Raw genomic sequence first — 25540 nt, 5'->3', positions numbered from 1 at the left:
TCCAAGAGGAATATGTGCAATTTTTATAAAAAGATCTTATGTCAAAAAAAAAAAGATCTTATGGCGTCTTTGTTTTAGATCACTTTTACAGTGACATACAATAAAATGATTGTGTAAACTGAAGTCAAACATTTTGCTACATCACACTGACCTTTATACAGGAAACATCCCAACATTGATAAGGTTCAGGACTATATATGCGGAGAGAGAACCAAAGTAAAAGAGCCTTTTGAACAAACCAACTTTGGGCCCAGGAACGCCCTGACAGCACAATGGGATTATTAAGTTTTATCTTCCTCTTAGTCATATGCCTGCTGCAGGGGTCCAATACATCCCTCGTCCGGCTGAATGACAATGGCTATGAAGGCATTATCTTTGCTATAGACCCTCGAGTGCCAGAAGATGAAAAAATAATTGAACAGATAAAGGTAAGAAAGAATGGGGACTTCCACCATAAGACACAGAGCCTCTCTGATCTTTAGTTGAACTCATCTGTTCTTTGAACACTTATTTAATGAATACTTATGGCATATCAGGGAGAGAAAACACTGAATTAAAAAATTTCTTGCCCTCGTGCAGTACACATTCTTTTTAGATGACATAGATAATGGAAACATGTAAAGCAGGTCAGCGGGTAGTAGGTTGCCATGGAGTAAAGTAAATGAGCAAAAGGGGATAGGCAGTGTTGGTGGGGTTGGTGGGGAGAAGAATGTGGGTTACCATTTCATGGAGGGCAACCAGGAAAGGCCTCAGTGTTGATGGTGACATCTGAGTGGAGACCTGAGATGAGTGAGGGAAGAACCCATTGAAAACCTGGGGGAGGGAACAGCAGTGCAGCAAGCATGCTTGATGTGACCAGCAGTAGGTGATGACCAGGAAAAAGGGTGGAGAGAGCTGAACATGGAGACATAGCAGGTCCAGACTGCTGGAAAGACCTGGGCTTTTACTTCTGAGTGCCATGAGAATCCATGGAAGGATTCCAAGCAAGAGGAGGGGTGTGCTTTTTCACACATGTTCCAGGATCACTCTGACTGCAGCGTTGAAGAAATTCTGTAAAGGGCTTCTACTTGTCATTCATCCTGTATAGCTCTGTTGCAACATAAAAGTGTGAAGGGACCTCAGGTAGGAAGCTGTTGCAGGTGAGAAGTGATGGTGACCAGGAACAGGTACTTGTGGTAGAAATCATTAAAGTGGTATGATTCTGAACACATTCTGAGGGTATCATAGACAAATTTGCTGATGGTTTAGATGTGGCATGGGAGGGGGGAGGAGGGAAAAAATAGAAGTCAAGGAAGACTTTAAGGGTTTTGGCTTGAACACCTGGAAGGATGGAATTATCATCAGTTGACAAGGTGAAGACTGTAAATGGAAAAAAATATTGGCAGATGTGAGATCAGGACTTAGTTTGAAGCATTTTGAATTTGAGATACTCTATTCTCCATATAGATGGAGATAGGAATCTGAATTCAAGGGGGGATATCTGGGTGGAGAAAAAAGTTGGGGAGTCATCGGCGTGCAGAATAAATGAGTTCACACAGAAGTGCATGTGGAGAAGGGAAAGGCTTCAAGACTGAACCAAAGAATTTAATTTCTGAAGTTTTTTCCAACTATAACATTTCATGTAATAAAGAGATTGTTGTTATAGCCATGCAAATTAGCTCTCCCTGTCTCTAACATCAACATTTACTAATTCCTTACATTTAATTTCTCCACTACTGTGTCCTTATGCTCACTGATTTAGCCTTCTGTGCATATGTTATTATCCATCAAAGCTTATGTGTTGACGTAGGTGGTGAGCAGGTGATTTTGTGGCTGCCATTTATTACGCACTCTGAATAAGCTCTTGAAGCATAGCAATGTGTTCATTTATTGATAATTTTTGAATTCCAGGGAAATATAAAGATTCCTTTCCTGAAGAGCACAGGCTTGAATAGCTGTTAATATAGCTGATTCTGAATGATGGCTTCTTAGTGTTCAGGAATAATCAATCAGTTTCAAACTTTTCTGAATATCAGAAACCAGTATTTGGAAGAATTATTTGTAAGGGCAAAAAATTAATTAAAACGTCCTCTTTTGAAGACCATAAGTAAAAGTTCAATTATTAGTAGATAGACATGTCTACATTACACAATGTTTCTTGACATTCTTGTAGCCCTCTACAAAGTCCTTGCATTTATATTATCAGGCAACCTTGTGAAATTCTTTCATCCACCATTACACAGAGAGCGAACTGGTATTTGGAGAAGTAAATAATTTTTCCAAGGTTACATTAAATAGCACAATTAGTGCTGAAATCTAACACATGGGCTTTGAAGGCTGACAAATCTGGGATTGAGTTCTAACTTATATAAGGTAACAAAAATTACTCATTTTTGGTAACTGGTGAACCAACTTGTGGACATGACCTTATTTTTGGGATATTATCTGACAATAATAAGATTCATGCTGAATCTATTCATGACCTGAGATGTCAATTGTCAACTTTCCTTATGCCTTTTATTCACGTGTCTTTTTGGTTTGAAAGTACTTATTTTTTGAAATATCAATAATATTAATTATCTTTGATCCAGCTACCATATTATAGGAATTCTGAGAAGTAATTTAGAAGAATTATAGAAATTATCTTTGGAAAGCCTGTGAGAACCATTATTAGACACGCTAGTATGCCCTAGGGGATCACAGTCATCTGACACAGGGTCCATAAAATCCCCCAATGACCTGAGAATATACCACTACCCAAGGCAGTTGCATAGAGCTAAGGATACTACAAGGTAAATGGAATCCCTTGGAGTTATACAATGCACAACCCAAACAACTACATAGTAACTTACTTTTCTAATCTGTACCACAATTCAAATCACCATATACACTTTTTATCTCAAAGAAACAGAGATAGCCATCACTTCAAGCAAAGTATGACAACTGGCTAAGATCTAAATATCCCAAAATAAAAGATGAGGAAAGGCATCCTTAGGGAATAGGTTTCTTTCATCTGTTTTAGGTCAGTGATGAATTAATTCCCAATCTACTTTGGGAAATCTCTGAAGATTTTTTCCTAACTCTAAGCCGGTTCTTTGGGCCTTTAGTTCTCTGTACTCTGATGTCTGACAGATCCCACAACTCTGAACCTAGTCAGTTTGCTGATCTCTTCAATGTGTATAAGTCAGGACACTGGACTCTCTTCAAGAAAACAAGACAGAGAGCCCTGGGATAGCTGAAGAATAATTCTATTGTGGGCTCGTGTCAGATCAGGAAGCATCATGGAGGAGGAGAGCCTACTCTGAAGGAAACAACACTGTTGACTGGGAAATTGCCAACAAGATGAAGAGTTTGATATTGTCATCCAGCACCCAGGATCCCTCAATTATTTCATGTAGAATAGATCATCATTAAGAAGCATTCAACCATCTTTCCCCCCACCCCATGAGATAATAAGTTCTAGAAAAGGATTATCTCCCTTATTAATCATTGCATCTTTGAATTCAGTGTACTGAACAGTATAAAGTGACACTATTTTCAGCTTGTTGGCAGAGCAGAAACTTTGCCTATGATCAAAAAGCTCTACATCTCCTATGAATTTATCTATTCCTCCAACCCCCAGATCCCAATCCAGCTGCTTCTCCTGGGGAGTATAATGAAAAACCTGTCCTATGTCCCATCCTACAGGCTGTTCTCTTCAGCTTGCATCACCTAAGGCTTGTCTCTATTAGGACTTATTAAGAGTAATGATATCAACCAGTTTTATGACTGCCTATGTGTAAAGGACTATATAACTCATTTTCATGTTTATGTTAACCTTATTAAAGAAAGGTTAGCCCAATTAAGAGGTGAAGAACCTGAGCTTCAGAGTGTTAAACTGGCCAAGCTCTATTACCCAGAAGGTTCTACTACCAATATTGGAATCAAGTAGATGACTCTAAAGTCTAAGCCTTTGTAGGGGTGCCTTGGCGTGGGGGTCAAGTAAGCATCTGACTCTCAATTTTGGCTCAGGTGATGATCTCAGGGTGGTGTGATTGAGCCCTGAGTGGGGCTCCACACTGGACATGGAGCTCACTTAAGATTTCTCCTTCTCCCTCCATCCCTGCCCCCACACCTCACATGTGCATGGTATCACTCTCTCTATATATAAAGGAAAAATAAATAAAGTCTATGCCTTTGTCATTTTACATAAGAGCAAACAGAAGCATTTGCCCTTTGATGAAGGGTCATAGAAAACTCAAAGACTTTAATGTGTAAGATTAAGATATAATTTTGCACTGATAGGTACAGGTCACAGAGCTGGAACTGAGTGGCAGAGACCCTTTTCTCTAGTAACTTGCTTTGTCTATCCACTCAAATTGGGAAATACCTATGATGAAGCCCTGCTCATTTAGTCCACTGTTGCTTGAAATCCTCACATATTTTTTCCTTTAATAATAGGATATGGTGACTACAGCTTCTATCTACCTGTTTGAAGCCACAGAAAAAAGATTTTTTTTCAAAAATGTATCAATACTAATTCCTAACAACTGGAAGGAAAACCCACTATACAAGAGGCCAAAACATGAAAGCTACAAACACGTAAGAGTCCAAAATACTTCTCTTAAAAAATTACATTTTCTGGTGATCCCCAGTTTTGCAGCACATTGTTTTTAGAGTTTTTAAAAATTAAATGTTATCATTTCTATTTCTGATGTTTTAAAATATTTTAAACATTCTCAGGCCGATGTTTTAGTTGCACCACCTACCCTCCCAGGTAGAGATGAACCATATACCAGGCAGTTCACAGCCTGTGAAGAAAAAGGAGAATATATTCATTTCACCCCTGACTTTGTACTTGGAAAAAAAGAAAAGGAATACGGACCATCAGGTAGGAACTTTTGTTAAAACATGTGTTTTGCAAATGATTCTAACATGAGGCTTTGTGTCCAGGTTACGTGTACAGGCCTTGGAGTCAGTCTCTAGGTTCAAATCCCGACTTACCAATTGTGTGTGACCTTGGACAAATAACCTAGTTTCTCTGTCTTATTTCCTGTAAGATAGTAAATAGAAAGTTTCCTACCTTGGAGAATTGTTGTGAACACTGCATTAGATAATCCATATAACTGTAGTCAGAATAATGTCTACAGAAATTTGAGCATAGAACAACAATACATTTTTTAAGGCATACTCTTTAGATTTCAATTTTTCAGTTCTCCACAGCTGGATATTAATCAATCAAAGCTGCCTCTATGGAAGGCAAATGTATGGCAAGCTGCAAAGAGCCAGAATGCTGGTTCTTGGCCAAGAGAAAACACTCATAGGCTGTTAGTTGCTGATATTATTATTCAACTTATTTGGTTGAACCAGATGAACTTGTCTAAGAGTGGGCATTTTTACCTAGAGAAACAACAATTTCATCTAGTTCAATCTAAAAGTTAAAATCATTGGTTCAAATGAACTAAAGCATAATGTTTTTCATATAAAAATACAAACCATTGTCAAAGGAAGGCTCAACTCACATGTTACCATTCAGTGAAAACCTTCCTAAATCCTAGAATCTCCTTCTCCCATTACCCCTTCAATAACCACATAATAAATCTCTTGTTTTCTGTCAAATGTTCAGCTAGCCCTGGTCCTCATCATCACCTGGACCTGTTCTCCACCCCCAACTTGAAAGCTCTATCATCCCATCCCATCCCAATGTTCTGTCCCTCAAACTTTAGCCTGACCATGTCTGTTCTTGGCAACTCTAATCATTTGCACCTTTCTAGGCTACAGTCTCTTGCCTAGCTGATATACCCAGAAAAATCAGTCATTTCAATTATAAGTATAAACACCTCAACTCCCTCACCAATCATATCCTTATGTTTCATTCAAATTGCCAAATCCTCTGTACTGTTTCCTGCCAGTTTCCTTTGGCTCTTGTTAATGTATTTCCAAGACTGTGAAAGAAAATTATAAAACTAATGGTATCATTACGTAAACTCCGGGAAGCCTCAAAGCTACTCAACAATATTTGAACTTACCTCTTCTTGGCTCCCTTACTCATTCCCCATAGCAGCTGTTCTAAAGCTTCTACTAGGGATCCCTGGGTGGCGCAGCGGTTTGGCGCCTGCCTTTGGCCCAGGGCGCGATCCTGGAGACCCGGGATCAAATCCCATGTCGGGTTCCCGGTGTATGGAGCCTGCTTCTCCCTCTGCCTGTGTCTCTGCCTCTCTCCCTCTCTCTCTGTGTGACTATCATAAATAAAGAAAAATTTAAAAAAAATAAAAATAAAACTTCTACTATTTTTCTCAAGATCTCTAACCATTCTTTTAAGTCCCTCAACAGATGTCTTGATTGGGAAAACAGAGCTCTACAGTCAAGCTAATTAACGTGTCATCTCCTCATATAGTTACCTATCCTTTCCATTCTATTCTATTCTATTCTATTCTATTCTATTCTATTCTATATTTGTGGTAAGAGCACTTAAACTCTACTCTCTTAGCAAATTAAAGGGGGCATGGAAGGCAAGGCAACCTGCCATGCACCAAATCCCTGTTGTAGTGGCTGTTATAAGGGGTTTTTCCTCCCATACTGAAAGGTACAATTTCACACTTAACTAATCTGGTTCCATTTGCCTAAAAAAACTTTAAACCACTGTTTTTAAAGTTCAAATTCACAGAGGAATAACTTAGGAATCTTGTTAATATGCAGATTCTGCTTCAGGAAGTCTAGAGTAGGTCCAAGATTCTGCATTTCTTGTTAGCTACCAAGTGATGCTTCTGTTTCTGGTCTAATGAACACATTTTCAGTAGTAATGATTTACAGAAGAAATGTGACTTATACATAATGCTGACACTCCCCTCTCCCCCATTTTTAGATCTCGTGAGTTAATTTGAGTTAGAGAAACACACATTATAGAACAGAATAGGGACACTGGGGTGGCTCATGGGACACCGGGGTGGCTCATGAGATACCGGGGTGGCTCAGCGGTTTAGCAACTGCCTTCGGCTCTGGGCATGATCCTAGAGTCCCAGGATCGAGTCCCACATCAGGCTCCCTGCATGGAGCCTGCTTCTCCCTCTGCCTATGTCTGTGCCTCTCTCTCTCTCTCTCTCTCTCTCATAAATAAATAAAATCTTTGAAAAAAAAGCAGACTATATGTCCATATTTTTCTTCATTTCTATGTCCCCCAAAGTTTTTCCTAATATTGCTAAAACAGAAATTCTACTTGTTACTTCTTCCTGCATTTCAAGCAATGTATTTACCTTTATTCGTCCATTTACCCTTAAATCCTCCCCCCTCCCAAGTTTTTTAATTCCCTCTCTTTGAGCTTTTCTTAGTCCAGGTTTACATCTTATTCATCTTTGTGTTTCCTAGTACTTAGTATATGCTGAATATATAATTAATAATACCTGCTTTCACATAGTTTATACTTCTATGTGCTAAGTATTATAAATTAATCACATTATTTGGCCACACCCCAAAATTATATATGGTCTATGGCAGTGTTTTTCCATTTTTTTCCATTATCAACTCCCTTAGGAGCATTTATAGACATTTTTTAACTAATTACATCCTAGTGAAATGTTAATAGCACAGATTGCTATCTGTTTATTTGTAGGAGTAAGCTTTGGAGAGCTAAAAACCAGTATAATATCTAAGCCTTTTGCCCCCCAAGAGCCAAAACCCAAAGCTCGGTCTATTTTGCCCATAGCATACACATCACAAATATTTTGTTGATGTAACATGTGCAATAAAAAGATGATATACTATATAATATAATGCAACCTGCATTTTATAAATAAAAATGTAAATGTTAGCAGTTATTTAAAAACTAAATATAATTTTTTATTGAAAAATTTTCTTTAAAATATTTGAGGGACAATTTTGTCACTTGAATTATGATCATATATTTGAAATATTTTCCTACAGATAGACTGTTTGTTCATGAGTGGGCTCATCTCCGCTGGGGAGTGTTTGATGAGTACAATGAAGATGCGCCTTTCTACAGTGCTAAGTCAAAAAAAATTGAAGCAACAAGGCATGACTATTTAAGTTTTTTTTAATTATTTTAGGCTGTAACTTATTTTTTCCTTAGTTTGATTTCTTTTAAATACCAATCATTTTTTTATCCCAATGCAGATAATAGATACTGTATCACAAAAGAGTGCTTTTCTGTTTTTTTCTTTTTCCTCTATTTTCTCTCTTTTTTTTTTTTGTTTTTTTTAGTAAAATGTGTCTATTTAAAGTAGCTGGCTGTCTATTTAAAATACACATAACTTCAAGACTGTTTGATAACCAATTTGACATATTTTGTACCTCTCTCATATTTTTGCACATATTTTGTACCTCATATAGTATGTGCCAAATCAAAACTATTTATCCTACACAAGAACAAAAAATTGTTTAAGAAATAGTGTAAATGCACACTAAATGAGAAACCAATCTTGTAAGGACCAGACAAGGATTTCTTGGGATGTGTAAAGTTCATTTAAAAATATCAAATATCGGGATCCCTGGGTGGCGCAGCGGTTTGGCGCCTGCCTTTGGCCCAGGGCGTGATCCTGGAGACCCGGGATTGAATCCCACATTGGGTTCCCGGTGCATGGAGCCTGCTTCTCCCTCTGCCTGTGTCTCTGCCTCTTTCACTCTCTCTCTCTCTCTCTCTGTGACTATCATAAATAAAATAAAAATTAAAAAAATAAAAATATCAAATATCATAGTTAATCATAGACAATCCTCTTAGTTCTGAGATTAAGAGAGCAAAGTTATTGTTGGTAGTTGGTTTAAAATTAGATGCCATCAGCTTAATCAATCTTAGATGCCCTGCTAGGTCTACAGACTTATCGAAAAAAAGTACAAACTGAAAGATACTAATTTCAGCGAAAGCCATTCCTCTGCCCAATTGCTCCACCAGTTTCAACACATGTATTTAAGGAGTATGACATTGATTACATTTGTTTATATCATATTCCCCCTAAATGTCTAGTCTCTGCTATAGAACATTCATCATGGTTGTAAATATACATACCATTATGTTCACTGAGTTCTGGAGCAATAGAAGCATACACATAATTTAGGAGACTCCCTAAATGACTGAATGAAATCTAGTAATTACTTTTTAAATTTGAACTGGAAACACATGGAAAATATAGGATACATTCACATTCCAGCATATTTGTTGTAATCACTGCTACCTTTGGTCAATTCCATGCAAAAAAATATGTGTCGAAAATGTCCCCACCAGTAAAGGCTACTGTCCTAGGCAGTATCTCCATCTTTCCTTCAAGCCACATTTTGTTTTGGATTAAAAAGCTTCTTTAAAACCAAAACACTTGTAGCTATGCCATATCACATTCTTTTGGAGATATCTTCTTGGAAAAGATTTCTACAAAGAACTTCAAGCTAAGATGGTACCAAGAGTGTTTTCACAGGTTGCCTTATACAGATACCAGCAGTGCCTTTATCATCACAAGGCCTCCAGGAGAGATGTTTGGAAGAGGGGAATCTCCAGCCATTGGTATTAACAAGACAGCAGCAGCTTTAATCACAACAGGGAACTCAGCCATTGCATATACTAGATATCCCACTTAAAATTTCTTTCTGCAATTTCCTGAAAAACAGATAACTGCTCTTGTAGGAATCCTAAAATATTGCTGTCAAAAATAGGATTGTATAGTACATAAATAAGAATAAAGATCTTCATATGCAGGTCATTATTAAAAACCTTGATAGAAAGAGTACTTAAGATTTTCTAATTTTTAATTGTTAAGTTGCCTCAAAGATTGTTATATATTTTCAGATGTTCCACAGGTATTACTGGATTAAACAGAGTTCATAAGTGTCAAGGAAACAGTTGTACAACTAGAGGATGCAGAATTGATTCTAAGACAAAACTGTATGAAAAAGATTGTCAATTCTTTCCTGATAAAGATCAAACTGAAAAGGCATCCATAATGTTTATGCAAGGTATTAATTCTGTAAGTATGCCAACTGTAATTTCAGAGCATATATTTATATTCAAAAGACATGTTTATATTCAAAGGTCATGTTTATAAAATATTTGTGCAGGTTACCTGAGAGTACCTTCACAAGGTATTCTGAGAATACCTAATTAACTCATATTAATATGGAGTTCTTTAAACATTAACTGGCATATGGTAAGCACTTAATTAGCATTAGCTTTATTACAATTATTCAAAACCCACATTACTATTAAATGATTCCTCAATGAATCCTATTTCATTAAAAATGACATATTTGTCAAGCATATTTTTTATTTTTCCGATTTGTAATTGAATTTTAAATGCATTGTATATGAAAAGTATTTTTTCACTTTATTAACCTTTTAGGTTGTTGAATTCTGTAATAAAGAAAACCATAACCGAGAAGCTCCAAGTATACAAAACAAATTGTGCAATTTCAGAAGTACATGGGAGGTGATCAGCAATTCTGAGGATTTTAAAAACACAACATCTTTGGTGGCACCACCCCCTCCACCTGTTTTCTCATTGCTGAAGATCAGAGAAAGAATTGTGTGCTTAGTTCTTGATAAGTCTGGAAGCATGAATGTAAGTTTATGGGCTCATTTTTCCTGGATGTAGGAACACAGAAGTAATTGAATAGCTGAGAATACTCTGATTACTACCTGCTTGTTCTAAAATGCATGGTGGCATAAATATTTTTACCTTCTATGATCATGACCTCAAGAGGGGCAGTGAATATTGTAATGAAAGAAGTGTAGCAATAGAATGAGAAAGACCTAACCCAAGATCCAACCCCAGAAAATGGAGTGTTTATTGAGGGGTACTTTTAGACCCTTTAGTAAAGCCTTAGTGAGAAAATCAAAATTAAAGATTTTTAACATGGACATGCTTTCTAACCTTGCCTCTATTATCTACTAGAAATACTTTACAGACATGAGGAGAGAGTGGATTAGGGCCTCTGAACTCCATTCCAAGTCAAGGAACAAAATCAACCAGGAGAATTGTTAACATGGCTTTACCTTGTTTGCATCATCTATATAAATAACCTCTTTATCCTCAAAGACACAGACAAAAAGCATCGCTACAATGAAGATAGACAGATTCAGCCATTCATTCCTTCTATTATCATCCAGTGAATGGAAGGCATTGTGCCAGACTCTAGGAATAGAAATTCAAATCCTTGAAAAGTTCACAGTTGGGTAAATTTTCTTTCCCTTCTTCATTATCTGGTTGACTCATACATATTCTTCAAATTTGGTAGAGGTACCCATTTTATCCAAGAGGAGATGGGCCAGGCTTCTAGGCTGGACTAATGGTTCTTCTGCTGATCTTCCACAATGAAACCTCTTCTACTATGTATTATATTGAAATTACACATTTATCTCCCATTAGACTGGGAGCTCCTCTAGGACTTGAAGCAGTGTCTTATTCATTTTTGCATCCCTTTTGCCTAAAACAAGGTTTATCATGTATAAGCACTCAATAAATAATTGTTGAAACGCACTACAAATGAGCAGACATAATGTGATAAGGCATCCAGAAAAATGGCACATTTGAGGGAGAACAGAGCATGCTAAAGATCAAGCAAAAAAATTACTTCAACAGAAGAGGCCTGGTTGGTTACTGAAAAGCACAGAAGATAACACAAGCTGAATGAAATAATCCACAATAGCTGAGTTTCAAAAAGAGCATCAGAATGCTAGACACCTATACATAAAAGTATTCTAGGAAGTATTGAAGGGAAAAGATGAAGTTCCTTACTGGGAAAAGATGAATAGCTTCCTTTGGACAAGATACAGGTAGAGCTAAGTTTAGAGGTAAAACAAAGTAGTAGAGAGAGAGCCCTCAAAGATGGAGATGTAAGAGCAGTTTTTCACTAGGAGTTGGTTCTAGGAAGTTCAGAGGGAAATTTGGATGTGTGCTGTAGGGAGGTACTACAAATCACCAGATGAAGGACTGGAAAGACGAATGAAGAGGCTTACATTCTGGGTATTCATCTAGGAAAGAGGGTTGTGAGTTTTACTGAGTTATCAAAGAACCAATTCCAATTAATCCACTGGCAGGGAAGTGGTGTGGAAAGGTTAGGAACAGAAGAGGAAATGGGGGAGGTAGGTACTGGGCCTCTCAGATTGTGACTGCAATTTAAGTAGGTTTCATCTTTTGTGAAGATGCCAAGTGACTGGGGAGATTTCAGTCTCTAGATGGAAACCATGATAGTCTGGTTTGATACTGTGGGATCTGGGGAGTGGTTTCACCTTGACACAACTGAAGAGAGGATCTGGGAGTTATTAGGCAGTCTCTAAGATGTGAGTCATCACCCTCCAATTCCATCCCAACCCCCACCCTACCCTTCACCTCTAATTTGAGTGCTTTGCAGCCAAGAATCAGCTCTAGTTAAAGCCTATGTTCCTTACTATATCATATATGTTCTATAATACATATAACTATATTTTTCAATTTTATCAATTGAAAAAATTGCTTTAATAACACTAATTACTATAGGTAAAAAAATGACAAATTTTATTCACTCATTTTAAGTGATCTGCTATTATTTTCCAATTGAAAACCCCTTGGTTGTTTTTCTTGATCTTTTCTATTCAGGGTTTTAATCGCCTAAATAGAATGAATCAAGCAGCAAAACATTTCCTACTGCAGACCATTGAAAATGGATCCTGGGTAGGGATGGTGCACTTTGATAGTACTGCCTACATTAAAAGTAATCTAATCCAGATAATAAGCAGCAAGGAAAGAAACAACCTCTTGGAGAGCTTACCTACAACAGCTAACGGAGGAACTTCTATCTGTGCTGGAATTAAATCAGCATTTCAGGTGAAAATCATATTGCAAATGTCACTTGTTCTTTTTAAAAAAAATTAAAGTATAATTGGCATATAGTACCTTATTTGTTTCATAGTGATTTGATATTTTTATATTATTATTTTATGAAATCCATGATAAGTCTAGTTACTACCCGTTGCCAAAGTAATTACAGTATTAGTAGCTGTATTCCCTATGTTGTAGATAAAAAGTACATTTTATCACCATCATTTATTTATTTAATGACTTAAAGTTTCTACCTCTTAATCTGTTCACCTAGTTTCTTCTTTTTTATGATTAGGACATTTTTATGTTAAATGCTGCCACACATACTGCCTAATTTTAAAATGACTAATATTAAGAAGCACAGGACTCACTAAGCCCATAGAAAAAATTCATTTAATGATATTTTTAATGGATCAGTAAATCAATGAATAAACTGATGGGTGAACAAATGATTATTAAAATGCAACTAGAGTATAAGCCAAATGAAGTCAGGGACTTTGTCTTGGTACCATGCAGTAGTCAGTGCTCAATAAATATTAAATAAACAAGTGTGCTCGAGCAGCAAACTTATCGACTCTTAAGACAATGAAGGAAGTTATATGGTATAATTTCACTTTGGTCCAATCCTCATTTCAGTTTCTGTGACACTCAGCTGGGGAAAACTGATATTTATTAAAGCAGATGTAACGGGGCTGTTAGAGTTAGGGATACTGGTCAGAACATTAATTTTAACATCAGAGTACTGGCTCTACCACTTACCAACTATGTGATACTAAGCAAAGTTTGCAGTCTCTTTGGACTCTCAGTCCAAAATACAGGAAAACAAGAATGCCTACTTCATAGGACTATTATGAAGATTAAACGAAGTACTACATTTATGTATGTAGAAAAATATCTATGATATAGTGAACATATTTCACAAATGCCATAATAATGATAATAGTCATATATATTTGGATAAAACTAGGATTCACAATATATAATATATATGTGAGGGGAGTAATGGGAATGCTGTATAAATGCAATACATGTATAAAAGCATTTTCTGTTTTTCAGTTTGATTTTTTTAAAAGATTTTATTTATTTATTCATGAGAGACACACACAGAGAGAGAGAGAGAAAGAGGCAGAGACACAGGCAGAGGGAGAAGCAGGCTCCATGCAGGGAGCCTGATGTGGGACTCAATCCCTGTCTCCAGGATCACTCCCTGGGCTGAAGGCAGGCGCTAAACTGCTGAGCCACCCAGTCTGCCCTTTAGTTTGATTTTAATGTGTGGCAGAGCATATTTCACATGTATTACAACATATAAAAGTTATTATTTTCCTAAAAACATGCAAAAATTGAAATGAGTCTGGTTACTTTGTTCCCTGGCAACCAGTTTTTTAGGAATATCTAAATTCCAAACCCTCTTCTGCAAATCTATACACACCTCCACTCCGAGTTCATGAGTGTGATAATCTGTCATTTGTTTCCTCTTGGCTTGGACTCAGTTTCTCAAAATGGTGTACCAAGAAGCCACTACTATTTAAAGCTGTCAGAGAAGATGAGATATAGTTGCCATCCTGGGATAAATTCTTTTTATCTTCTCCTATAGGAACCTAGATTCAGAACTCTGAGTTTCGAACTGTTTAGCTTTATAAGAAATGGGTTCAAGCCACAAATAGAATTCAATTTCAATAAATAAAATTTGTGTATTCTCTGAGCACCATCAATAGTCTTAGTTTTGTGCTCATTACTATTAGAGGTAAAATAGAGGTTATATAACAAGATCCCTAACCTTGACCTGCTTAGAACTTTTCCATCTTTTCTTTATAAGCATACTAAAAGTTCCCTAATTTGGAATCATTAACTTTTTCAAAATGTCAAGGTGGAGTCTTAATGCACCTAGCTGTGTATGTAACATACTTTATACACTGAGGGCTTATTAGAGGTATATCTGGTCAGAGAAAGCAGAGAATTATTTAATGCCACATTCTGCAATTATATTTTTGGTGCCTGGTTGACCTGAGTCCTCAGACTGAAAGGTCATTGTCATTTAACCCAAGTAGAATCGTCTACAGTCCTACCTGCATCCACATAACTTCACTTGAGCAAACATTATCTATGACAGATAGACAGAAAATAAAATCATGTTTAAGTTCTCCTAAAAGTTGTTGATTGCAGATTCTATGATTTTAAAACAGATGCTATCTCTTCTTTTCAGCACACTTTTATTTTCTCTGCACATTTTTTCTAATATCCTGTAAGTCTTTTGATGTAGGATCATCGATAATTATGCTCTGATTATATCTGTAGGTAATTGGAGAAATATACCCTCAAATAGATGGATCTGAAATTGTCCTGCTGACCGATGGGGAGGATAACACTGCAAAGAATTGTATTGGCGAAGTGAAACAAAGTGGGGCTATCATTCATTTGATTGCTTTGGGACCATCCGCCGATCAAGCTGTCATAGAGATGAGTGCCCTAACAGGTGAAATATGACCTATATATTAAGTCCTTTGATATCAGTGCATAAGTGTAAAGGCTGACAACTGAACAATTTCTCTCAAGCTCTTGCTCTGCAAGGTCCTGGGGCAGGACCTTGGAACCAGGGTCAAACCAGACCTGATTTCTGTTCTCAAGGTGCTCCCAGTCCAGCTGGCTGGAAAGACAAACAAACAAACAAACAAACAAAACAAAACTACTAATCAGACAGCATAATCAGATAACATCCCTCCATGACAGGAGAAATATATAGAAATAAAGCACTATGTGAGAAGAGACTAAGTCATTAAGTCTCCCAGTGTTGCATAGAGTTAGAGAAGGAAGGCATGAGCGATGAGGTGACTTCTGAGCTGAGCCTTCAACAAGGTGTTCATTTTTTCTGGAGAAAGGAGAGGTGAGATGAGATGATCAGGTCATGAGAAAGAAAATCATGTTGGGTGACAATGCAAGACACATGGAGAGATAGTGGGAAATCCATGAAACCAGAGCATAGGCTTTGGGGGTGGGGGTGGGAGCCAGCTGGGATTAATAGAGGCTCAGTCTGAATAAATCTAAATAACAAAATTTCTAGATGAATTACATTCTAGATACCTAGATGCTATCTTAGGTACAGAGACATAATGAAAATGGACCACATGTTTTCAGTGCCTTCCTAAACATAGTAGAACAAACAAACTTTATAACATTATGAATATTTATTATTGTATTGGGTTGACTTCTAACGCTACCAAATAACTACTTGCTTTTTAATGCTTAGTTGCACAAACTCCCATCATTTCAAAGTACTCTCATGGCCATTGTAAAATTTATTTCTGTCCTAAGTGTCCCTCCAAAGTCGCACTTTTTTGAATTTGTCTCTATTGCTTACCATTTTTCTACCTCTCCATTGCCAGTTATTGTCAGAATACTGCAATATGACAATACCACATGGCCAGTTATTGTCAGGATACCACAATATGACGATACTGCAATATGACTTTCTGAACTGATTCTGAGCCACTTATATTTCCTAGTTATGGCAGTTTTAAATTAACATTTCATTGTTAATCTTTATACATACCTGACTTTGTTCTATTTTTATTCAGAAACTATGATTTTGTTTACCCTGTTGCCTTATTAATCACTAAAATATAGTACGTATGTATTTTCTAGAAAGCAACCTACTTAATGTGTTTATATTTTAGGAGGAAACCATTTTTTTGCTTCTGATGAAGCCCAGAATAACGGCCTCATTGATGCCTTTGGAGGCCTTGCATCAGGAAACACTGATCTTTCCCAACAGCCTCTTCAGGTCAGAGTTTCTACTCCTCAGGTCTTTGTGTTTACATTTTGCCATAACCAAGAAAAATAATTCAGTTGTTATGAGTTTTGAGTCCTATATTTTTCTCAAAGTAAATTTTTAATTAAAATTAAAATTTCAGGGGTGCCTGGGTGGCTCAGTCAGTTAAACATCTGCCTTTGGCTCAGGTCATGATCCCAGCCAGGGTCCTGAGACTGAGTCCTGCATTGGGCTCCCTACTCAGTGGGGAGTCTGCTTCTTTCTCTCCTTCTACCCTTCTCCTGCTCATGCTCTCTCTCTCTCTCAAGCTCTTTCTCACTTTTTCTCTCTCTAGTAAAATCCTTTGAAAAAATAAAATTTCAGTATGAAATAAATTCTTCTTTAGATATGACCAAATTAAGAACTGAAATTTTTATTTTTTCTTTTCCCACAGAATTTGGTTAAGAGATAACATCAAAACTGAATATTTTCTACCAAAAATAGATTTTGTCCCATAATATAGCATTCATTTTTCTATGAATGCATAAAAAAATCTCATGCTTCCAAGATTTCCCCCACCCTTCACTGCTGTGAAATAGATTTAAATTAGATGAATGCACTCAAGAACTCAGTTTGGAAATAGAAGGAATGTATTTGGAAATAATTTATTGTAAAAAAAACAGTGAATAATCATTGCATATCTACAAATTTAGGGCTTATTTTACCTCTTCCACCACTTTTTTCACTGTTTTATTTCATTCATCTTTCTTCTGAAGTCCACTTCTCTTCTCATTTGTGTTTCAACAGTACAAGCATTTTCTGTTATTTAGATTCAAAAATTCTGTCAACTTCCCTCATTCTTCATTCATATCCCATGTAAAATGTCAACACAGCCTGTTTCCATCAAAATATTTTTTACAAAATTCTGTTTCTATCAATATCCATTCTCACCAAATGTATATCATGTCATTTCATCTTCCAATTCATCAAGTCATTGTTCACCATTATGACTTGCCATAATCACCTAAACAAACCTATTTTCCCCTATTCTCTAACAATGAAAAGCAAGAAGGTGTAGGATTCAGAGTTAAAACAATATATGCAGATCAGTTTGGAAGTTGGGTTTGCAGCTTCACCCTAAAAAACAGTTTAAAAATTGATTCAAGATCTAGTTTGGCATATGGAGAATAAACTGAAGGAGAATAAAGTTCATTTTTGAAGGTTTCAGTCTGGGTGATTGAGAAAATGAAGACAAAATTGACATATAACAGGCAGAACTGATTTTGAGGATATTATTTTCTGCTCTGTCTTAACCTTGGATTTTGAGTGAATGGTAAGACATTAAAATGGAATATTCTAAAGGAATTTTAAAATATAAGAGCAGAATATGAAATCATCCAGGGAGGAGGCACTTGCATGCAGGATATGCTCAAAGGTTAAGAATGGCTTTCCAATGGGGATCCCTGGGTGGCTCAGCAGTTTAGAGCCTGCCTTCTGCCCAGGGCATGATCCTGGAGTCCCGGGATTGAGTCCCACATTGGGCTCTCTGCATGGAGCTCTGCTTGTGTCTCTGCCTCTCTCTCTCTCTGTGTCTCTTGTGAATAAATAAATAAAATCTTTTAAAAAGAGAGAGAAAGAGAGAGAGAGAGAGAGAATGACTTTCCAAATTATGTGGAAGGGGTAGAAAGTTCTGTCCCCCTTGTTTGAAATGCCTATCAGTTCTTAAGTAGAAAAATAACAAAAAGAAGAACAAATTTTTGAAAGGTTAACCTGGATTTTTGTACATGATACATAGCTCTTGAGAGAGAATATGTGAGAATAGTTAGAGTAGGTAATCTGAGTAGATGGGAAGTTAGATTTGGATAGTGGGAGCTGGAATACAGAAAAAAAAAAAGGCCTCATCTCACTCTTGACTCAGTTATTTTCCCCTAGTATGTAGCCAAAGCCTCCCAACTTTCTAAGAGTTTCCTAATTACCTGAAAAGGTCACTCACATTCAGATTTAACTTGATAATACTCGGTCCTATTAAAGACATGTCCACTTAATATAGGACTGAAATTTTTGTCATAATGATGTTTCAGGAGTAGAATTCAGTCTATCAGTATTGGTGTGAAAGTATTCTTGGTTTAAGACTGGTTCAGAAATAGAAACAAGATTTCCCATACTTACCAAAATGACACACTTATAGAAACACTTTCTTGGTCAGCAGATAAATGTATCTTTCCTTGACAAAGAGCTATCCACAAAGATTTTTAAAAAATCTCTTTGAAGCTCCTCTCAGAGAAAGATCTTTCACATCTCTTCTCAGGGGTCCAATCTTCATAAACAATTTGCCCTCTTTCTACTCTTGCTGGACATGTTTACTGCCTGGTGTTACTCACTCTATCATGTGTGAAAATTATTTCAAGACTTCACATCAGGAAAATATCCATGTTTGCCTGTCTCATCATTTGCTAGCCCTGATTCTCTCTATTGAGGCCCCTTTTGCTGTGCTTCTACACAAATACTCTAGCCAACACCATAAGTAATTTTTTTAGTTCATCATGAAGATGGATAAACTGAGGGTAACACACACACACACACACACACACACACACACACCTAACAGCTTATTCTTCTCTGAGGTTGTAGCACTCTACTGCTAAAGAGTTGAGTGGGTGCTTGTCAACACAATGGGAAAGAAATAATAGGGTCATATCTATAAAAACCATTCTCCTGCTTTAATGCTTTTATTATATCCTATCCTCTCCTCAGACTCTATATTTCTACACCCTCTGACTGATATATTTCAATCAGCTTTCAGAGAGATCACAAGCCTAAGGTAGTATGCCCTATACAAGCTTGTTCTCAGGCCAGAAATTTAAAAACTGCATGAAAAATGAAAACAGGGGACACCTGAGTGGCTCAGTGGTTAAGCGTCTGCCTTTGGCTCAGGGCATGATCCCATGTTCCCAGGATTGAGTCCCACATGGGCTCTCTGCATGGAGCCTGCTTCTCTCCCTCTGCCTATGTCTCTGCCTTTCTCTCCCTCTGTCTCTTGTGAATAAGTAAATAAAATATTTTAAAAAAGAAAAATGAAAACAATAAAATTTCTCCCTTCTCCAGTCATTAATTTTTTTTAATATATTTAAACAGCTTGAAAGTAAGGGATTAATACTCAACAGTAATACTTGGATGAACGGCACTGTAATAATGGATAGCACTGTGGGAAAAAACACATTCTTTCTCATCACATGGACCATACAAGAACCCATTATTTCTCTCTGGGATCCCAATGGAATACCAATGAGTAATTTCACAGTGGACACAGTTTCCAAAATGGCCTATCTCAGGATTCCAGGAAATGCAAAGGTAAGCAGTTAGCTTTTAGACTACCTCCCACATTTGTTTTGTAGCTGAAAATACATTGTTTGCTATCACAATTATAGGTGTCAATACTTGTCTCATCTTCAAAATTACAATAAAATAGAATGTACTTTCTATTTCTATGCCTGAGTGGTCCCAAAAATTATAGTGGAAGGAAGAAGAAAGAAAGTATACATTAGGAGAAAGAGAAGGAAAAAATTAGGTAAGAATACCTTTGAAGAGGCAATGAAGGGAGAATCTGTGCAAGTTGGAGTGTAGATAGTTGGTGTGAAGAGTCATCCTTATTAGTGTTACTAGATTATAGAATCTATGGAGTTTGAGGTTAAAGAATAAGGTCAAGACCAAGGCAAACTTTCCCAAACTTATTTTTCCCAGCTGAGATTTCCCAAAGTTTGGACATCATGCATGACAAGAGTCAGGATGCCTTGTCTAAACTGCCTCAGTTCTCCTCCTTTTGCCCTCAAAACTCTCAAAACCCTTTGTATTCTGTAACATACTTATAAAATTTATTTTAGAGTTGGGATAGTGAAAAAATAGAAAAGCTTGATCTTGGATATTTACTATATTTCCATTGAATTTTTAGGTGGGTGTTTGGACTTACAGTCTTCAAGCCAAAGCAAACTCAGAAACATTAACTATAACAGTAAATTCTCAGGCAGCAAATTCTTCTGTGCCTCCAATCACAGTGAATGCTAAAATGAATAAAGACACAAACAGTTTTCCCAGCCCAATGATTGTTTATGCAGAAGTTCTACAAGGCTATGTACCAATTCTTGGAGCCAATGTGACTGCTTTCATTGAATCAAATAATGGAAAAACAGAAGTTTTGGAACTTTTGGATAACGGCGCAGGTAACTCACAGTTTTTTATGAATAAGCTTGTATTTTCATAACTCATGATATGTTATGGGTCCCTGCAACAGTGTGGGGCAATAGGACTTCAGAAGAATTGATCCAGACCATGGATGAACAGCAGGACCAGCAGGAAATTCTGTTCACATAAAATCTATAAAGTACTTAGCAAGCGTCCTGCACATAGTAAGCACTCAATAAATGCTATTTACTGTCATTATTATTTCATCATCTGGACAATCATTGTCTGTTACCAGTTGGAAAAGTCTCATTCAGGAAGTTGAGAACAGCATTGAGAATTCTGAACAAGTATTTCTTAGGCACAAATCATTAAGAAAGTCTAACCAGTGAGTGAAACACAAGCAGGCTGGGGTTAAGTAATAGAACTTGAGCCCCTGGCAGAGAAGCGGGGACAGGTTAAGAGTAATCCTCAATAGCTGAAAAGAAGTACAACATATAGTCTTGGGAACTGAGTTCCAAGGGCAGGTAGAACTGCTAAAACAAGATGAGAGACATCAGAGACATCACTAGAGCCTCAGATACCAGGTTTGAATGGCAGAAAACAAGATACAGAGTTGGCCATGCTCGTCTCCCTTGTATGGGTGAATAGTACCTTTTTCCCAGACTCTGGATCATTCTGGAAACTGATCCTTTTTTTGAGAGAATAGTGAGCAAGAAAATTACCATATTGATAACCTCCTGAGTTGTTAGAATTTCCTATCAGTATCTTTTGCAATGTAATTAATTAAGTCAATGTGCCCTGTGAAAAATTTAGAAGGTACAATTGTTCTTTGGTGCACCTCAGTGCCTCCATCTGATATAATTACATTTTCCCCTTTCCTAACCCCTTCCATGCTACATTGCAACTTAACCTGCATCTCATTTCATTTTCTCAAGGTTTGACCAGACCGCTACTTAGCTAATTTTAAATGCTTTTACCTAAATAGGTGTTGTTGATAAACAATGACTTGGAACAGGGGTTCTCAAACTTTAACATGCAAAGGAATCACCTGGGGGGCTTTGTTATAACATAGAATGTGAGGCCCTTCCCTCGAAGATCTAAGTAATTTGCATTCCTAATATGATCAAGTGGCATGCAAATGGTGCTTCTCCAAGGATCTCATTTTGAGAACCTCTGCCTTAGAGTGTTAAATTGAAAAGTGTCTTCAATTTAATATAACTCTAGTACTGGTGGTATCAAGAAATATACTAATGATATAATATTCCTGAGCTACCCTAAATGTTTATTCCAATAATAGATGGGGTTTTCCACTGCCAGACCAGGGAGTTAATGGATCATTGAGCAAGAGGTGAAGATACAAAAAAAAAAAAAAAAAAAAAGAGTAGTTGAAAAGAAGTGAAAATAAGTAATTTTTAAGTGACTACAGTAAGAATGAAATCCTACACGCAAAGATACTTTTTCCTTAGTGGTGATCTTTTTGATCTGAATAGGAGATGAGATGAACACACTATGTGTTTAGATGAAGTAAGAGCTGCAAGAAAATCATTTGGCTAAAACATAGTAAGAAGAGTACTATAATAATCTGCAATAGAAGCTGATAAAGTGAAGGTATTTATTATACATACATAAGCATATTATTTATACATAGCACATATATATAATAACACAAAGGTATATTAATTCAACAAGATACTGGTTGGTAGAGCATAATAGAAATATTTTCCAATAGGTCAACCACAAAAGAGAGAACCTGATAAAGGGAATATGCTTTTAAAAGTCCATATGCCTGGCTTAGAAAAATGCATTGATTTTTCTAATGCATCTTTTTCTTCATAATGCATTATCTAAAATGCATCTTCTTCTTCACAATAATACCTTATTCCTTCATTTCTATAACAAGGTGCTGATTCTTTCAAGAATGATGGGGTGTACTCCAGATATTTTATAGCTTATTCAGAAAACGGCAGATATAACTTAAAAGTACGGGCTCAGGGAGGAGTAAACATGGCCGCAAGATACTTAAGGCATCCACTGAACAGAGCCTCATATATACCAGGATGGGTAGTGGATGGTGAGTAATGATATTTGATATCTGGCTTGAATAATTTGGAGTTAATATGATTAAAATTTCAAACATTTTACAACTTGAAGTCCAGCTTTCCCTGTTTCTGATATGAAGTTCTCAGTCATACCGTGTTTGCCTACAAAATAACTTAAGCTTTGGTATAGTGTCTGGCATCGAGTAAGCACTCAATAAATGTCAGCCATTATCATATTAATTTGGAGCACCAAACCTACATCAACAACAACATGCCATATTTCTAACTCAGGATAAAGAAAACAGGTTAATTTATTATGCACCCAAGTACAAGCTAGTGTACTTAGAATTTATTCTTCAAGTTATATAGATACCTGATTCTGTTTCCAAAGATACCTAAATGAGTATGTATTTTGAATGTTTTTATTAAGTCAAAAGAAAAAAATGTGTAGAGTAAGATGATGATTATGATTACGAATGAATTCTTTGTTATCTTTCCTTCGGCTTGTCCCTTATCTTGTGACTTTAAGGGGTTCTCTGTTGGCAACTGGAATATAATTTGAAGTATCGTTCCTTAGCACGTGTAGCAGGGAGGAAGGGTGAAGCCTGGCACAAGTGGTTTAAAGGGAAACAGTAAAAATTTCCCAGGGTTTATTCCTCGCTTAAAGATAATTTGAGAAATAGAGCAATTATGTTTTTAAAGGGCATATACTGAATAATATAACATTATTCCCATTCAGTGCAGCCTTAATTTTAAAGTGATTCATTATCCAGTTCTATCCTGCAATATCCTGATCAGGATGCTAAAGAAAAAAATTCTGCCACCACTTGGATGCCTATGACTTTATCACTAAACTTAGTAAAATGTGACTGTGTGTACATATGAAAAAAGGAGAGGAGCAGGGAGATGTAGGATGAGGAATTCAATTCACTGAGTTCTAAAAATACTAGTATAGATTTGCTCATTAATACAGCAAATTTTTAATGCAGGGAAAATTGAAGGGAATCCACCAAGAGCTGAACTTGATGAGGATACTCAAACACCCTTGGAGAGTTTCACCAGAACAGCATCTGGAGGTGCATTTGTGATTTCAAATGTTTCAACACTTCCCTTGCCCGACCTGTACCCACCAAGTCAAATCACAGACCTTGAGGCTACACCTGATGGAGATGAGATCAATCTAACATGGACAGCACCAGGAGATAATTTTGATGTCGGAAAAGGTAAGCATGAAGTGACATGTGGTGTTGAAAGTGAAAGATGCTTATTGCAAAAACAAGGTATAAGGGTAGGTGGGAGGAGAACAATTTTTAATTAACTGCTCAGTGGAGTATTATTTTATAATCTGATATTTTCAAATCAATCAAACATGACACATTTTAACCTGGTCCTACTTTTCAAACAAAGAAGATAGCATTTAGCAGTTTAAAAATCAGAATTGAGCTTCCATTGAAAAATTAGTGAGGCTTTGGCTATGAGTATAAGCTTTGCATAACTAAACATTTTTTAGGAGAATGGATAAAAAGGAATTTAACATGATATTTTCTAGTTTCTAAACTATGTGTAATTTTTTTCTTAGTTCAACAGTACATCATAAGAATAAGTGATAATATCCTGGATCTAAGAGACAACTTTGATAATGCTCTCCAAGTAAACACTACTGATCTGTTACCAAATGAGGCCAACTCCAAAGAAACCTTTGCATTTAAACCAGGAAATATCTCAGAAGAAAACACAACTCACATATTTATTGCCATTCAAAGCGTGGATAAAAGCAATTTAACCTCAAAACTATCCAACATTGCACAAGTAGCTTTGTTTATTCCTCAAACAGAATCTGATCCTGATGAAAGTCATCCTAACTCGGGAATTAATATTTCTTCTTTGGTGTTGTTAGTGGTTGGGTCTGTGGTAATTATTAGTATTATTTTAGGTGCCATTATTTATATTGTAAATAAGAAAAAAAATTCAAGAAGACCTAGAACAGGATTTTAAAAAACATTAACAAGAAACTGAAGGATATTTCTGAATTTTTAAATTCATTCTGTATGACCATAAAATCGTAAAAATAATTTTAAGAGTTCTAGAAGGGATATTTTGATTAAATATAAATATCCAGGGGTACTTGGAAAATTATAAGTCACTATTAAAGTTCAAACTTTTTATTTATTCATTATTTGTCATAAAAATGATAAATAAAATATTTTCTCATATTGATACCTGATATTCATGTTGATTATTTAATACAAAAGTTTTTTAGAATGATAATTCAAATTCCATCAAGAAGTTAAAATTATCTATTTCAGTAGTCAAAATAAAGTGTAAGAGAGCAAATAAATAATATTTGAGAAAAAATAAATTTGGTCTTAGTACTTTTAAGTATAAATTGATTTTACTGCTTTCACCTAAAATCTCTACTTATATACTAATATATACAGCATGAATAAGTTCATGTGTACTATAATTCATTGACATGGAAGATACTAGCAAAAAAAGTCAACTACCATCTGTCAGACCAAAGTTTTTCCTTATTTCAGCTCAATATAATCATATATATATATATACACGTATATATACATATATATATCCCTTTTCACTTAAAAAGCCATACCTACCTGTGTACTTTTTCTTTTATTAAAGGAATTAATTATTGAAGCTACTATATATTGTTCTTGTTTTCAGATTAAGAAATAAAACTAACAATTTTTAAATCTAATATTTTAATTACTACTCAAAACTATAGCCTAAATCTCACAACCATAATGATACATGAAATCAATTAAATTGGGCAGCCCCAGTGGCACAGCGGTTTGGCGCCGCCT

At 36.2% G+C, this 25540-nt stretch overlaps 1 protein-coding gene across 1 annotated transcript; it reads left to right on the top strand.

The window, feature by feature from the left end:
- The first annotated feature begins 272 nt into the window (after positions 1 to 272).
- CLCA4 (chloride channel accessory 4) lies at positions 273 to 25540 on the top strand. Its single transcript, XM_026004709.2, has 14 exons — positions 273 to 428; positions 4420 to 4560; positions 4702 to 4849; positions 7879 to 7987; positions 9749 to 9926; positions 10299 to 10517; positions 12534 to 12761; positions 15051 to 15228; positions 16427 to 16533; positions 19636 to 19851; positions 20450 to 20717; positions 22580 to 22750; positions 23708 to 23941; positions 24298 to 25540. The coding sequence occupies exons 1-14, from the start codon at positions 273 to 275 to the stop codon at positions 24711 to 24713; spliced, it is 2769 nt and encodes a 922-aa protein (XP_025860494.2). The 3' UTR covers positions 24714 to 25540.

This window comes from Vulpes vulpes, chromosome 3, assembly GCF_048418805.1.
Source record: "Vulpes vulpes isolate BD-2025 chromosome 3, VulVul3, whole genome shotgun sequence".
Classification (NCBI taxonomy): domain Eukaryota; kingdom Metazoa; phylum Chordata; class Mammalia; order Carnivora; family Canidae; genus Vulpes; species Vulpes vulpes.
Note: the sequence above shows the minus strand (reverse complement) of the source record. Positions and strands in the feature narration are given on the sequence as shown.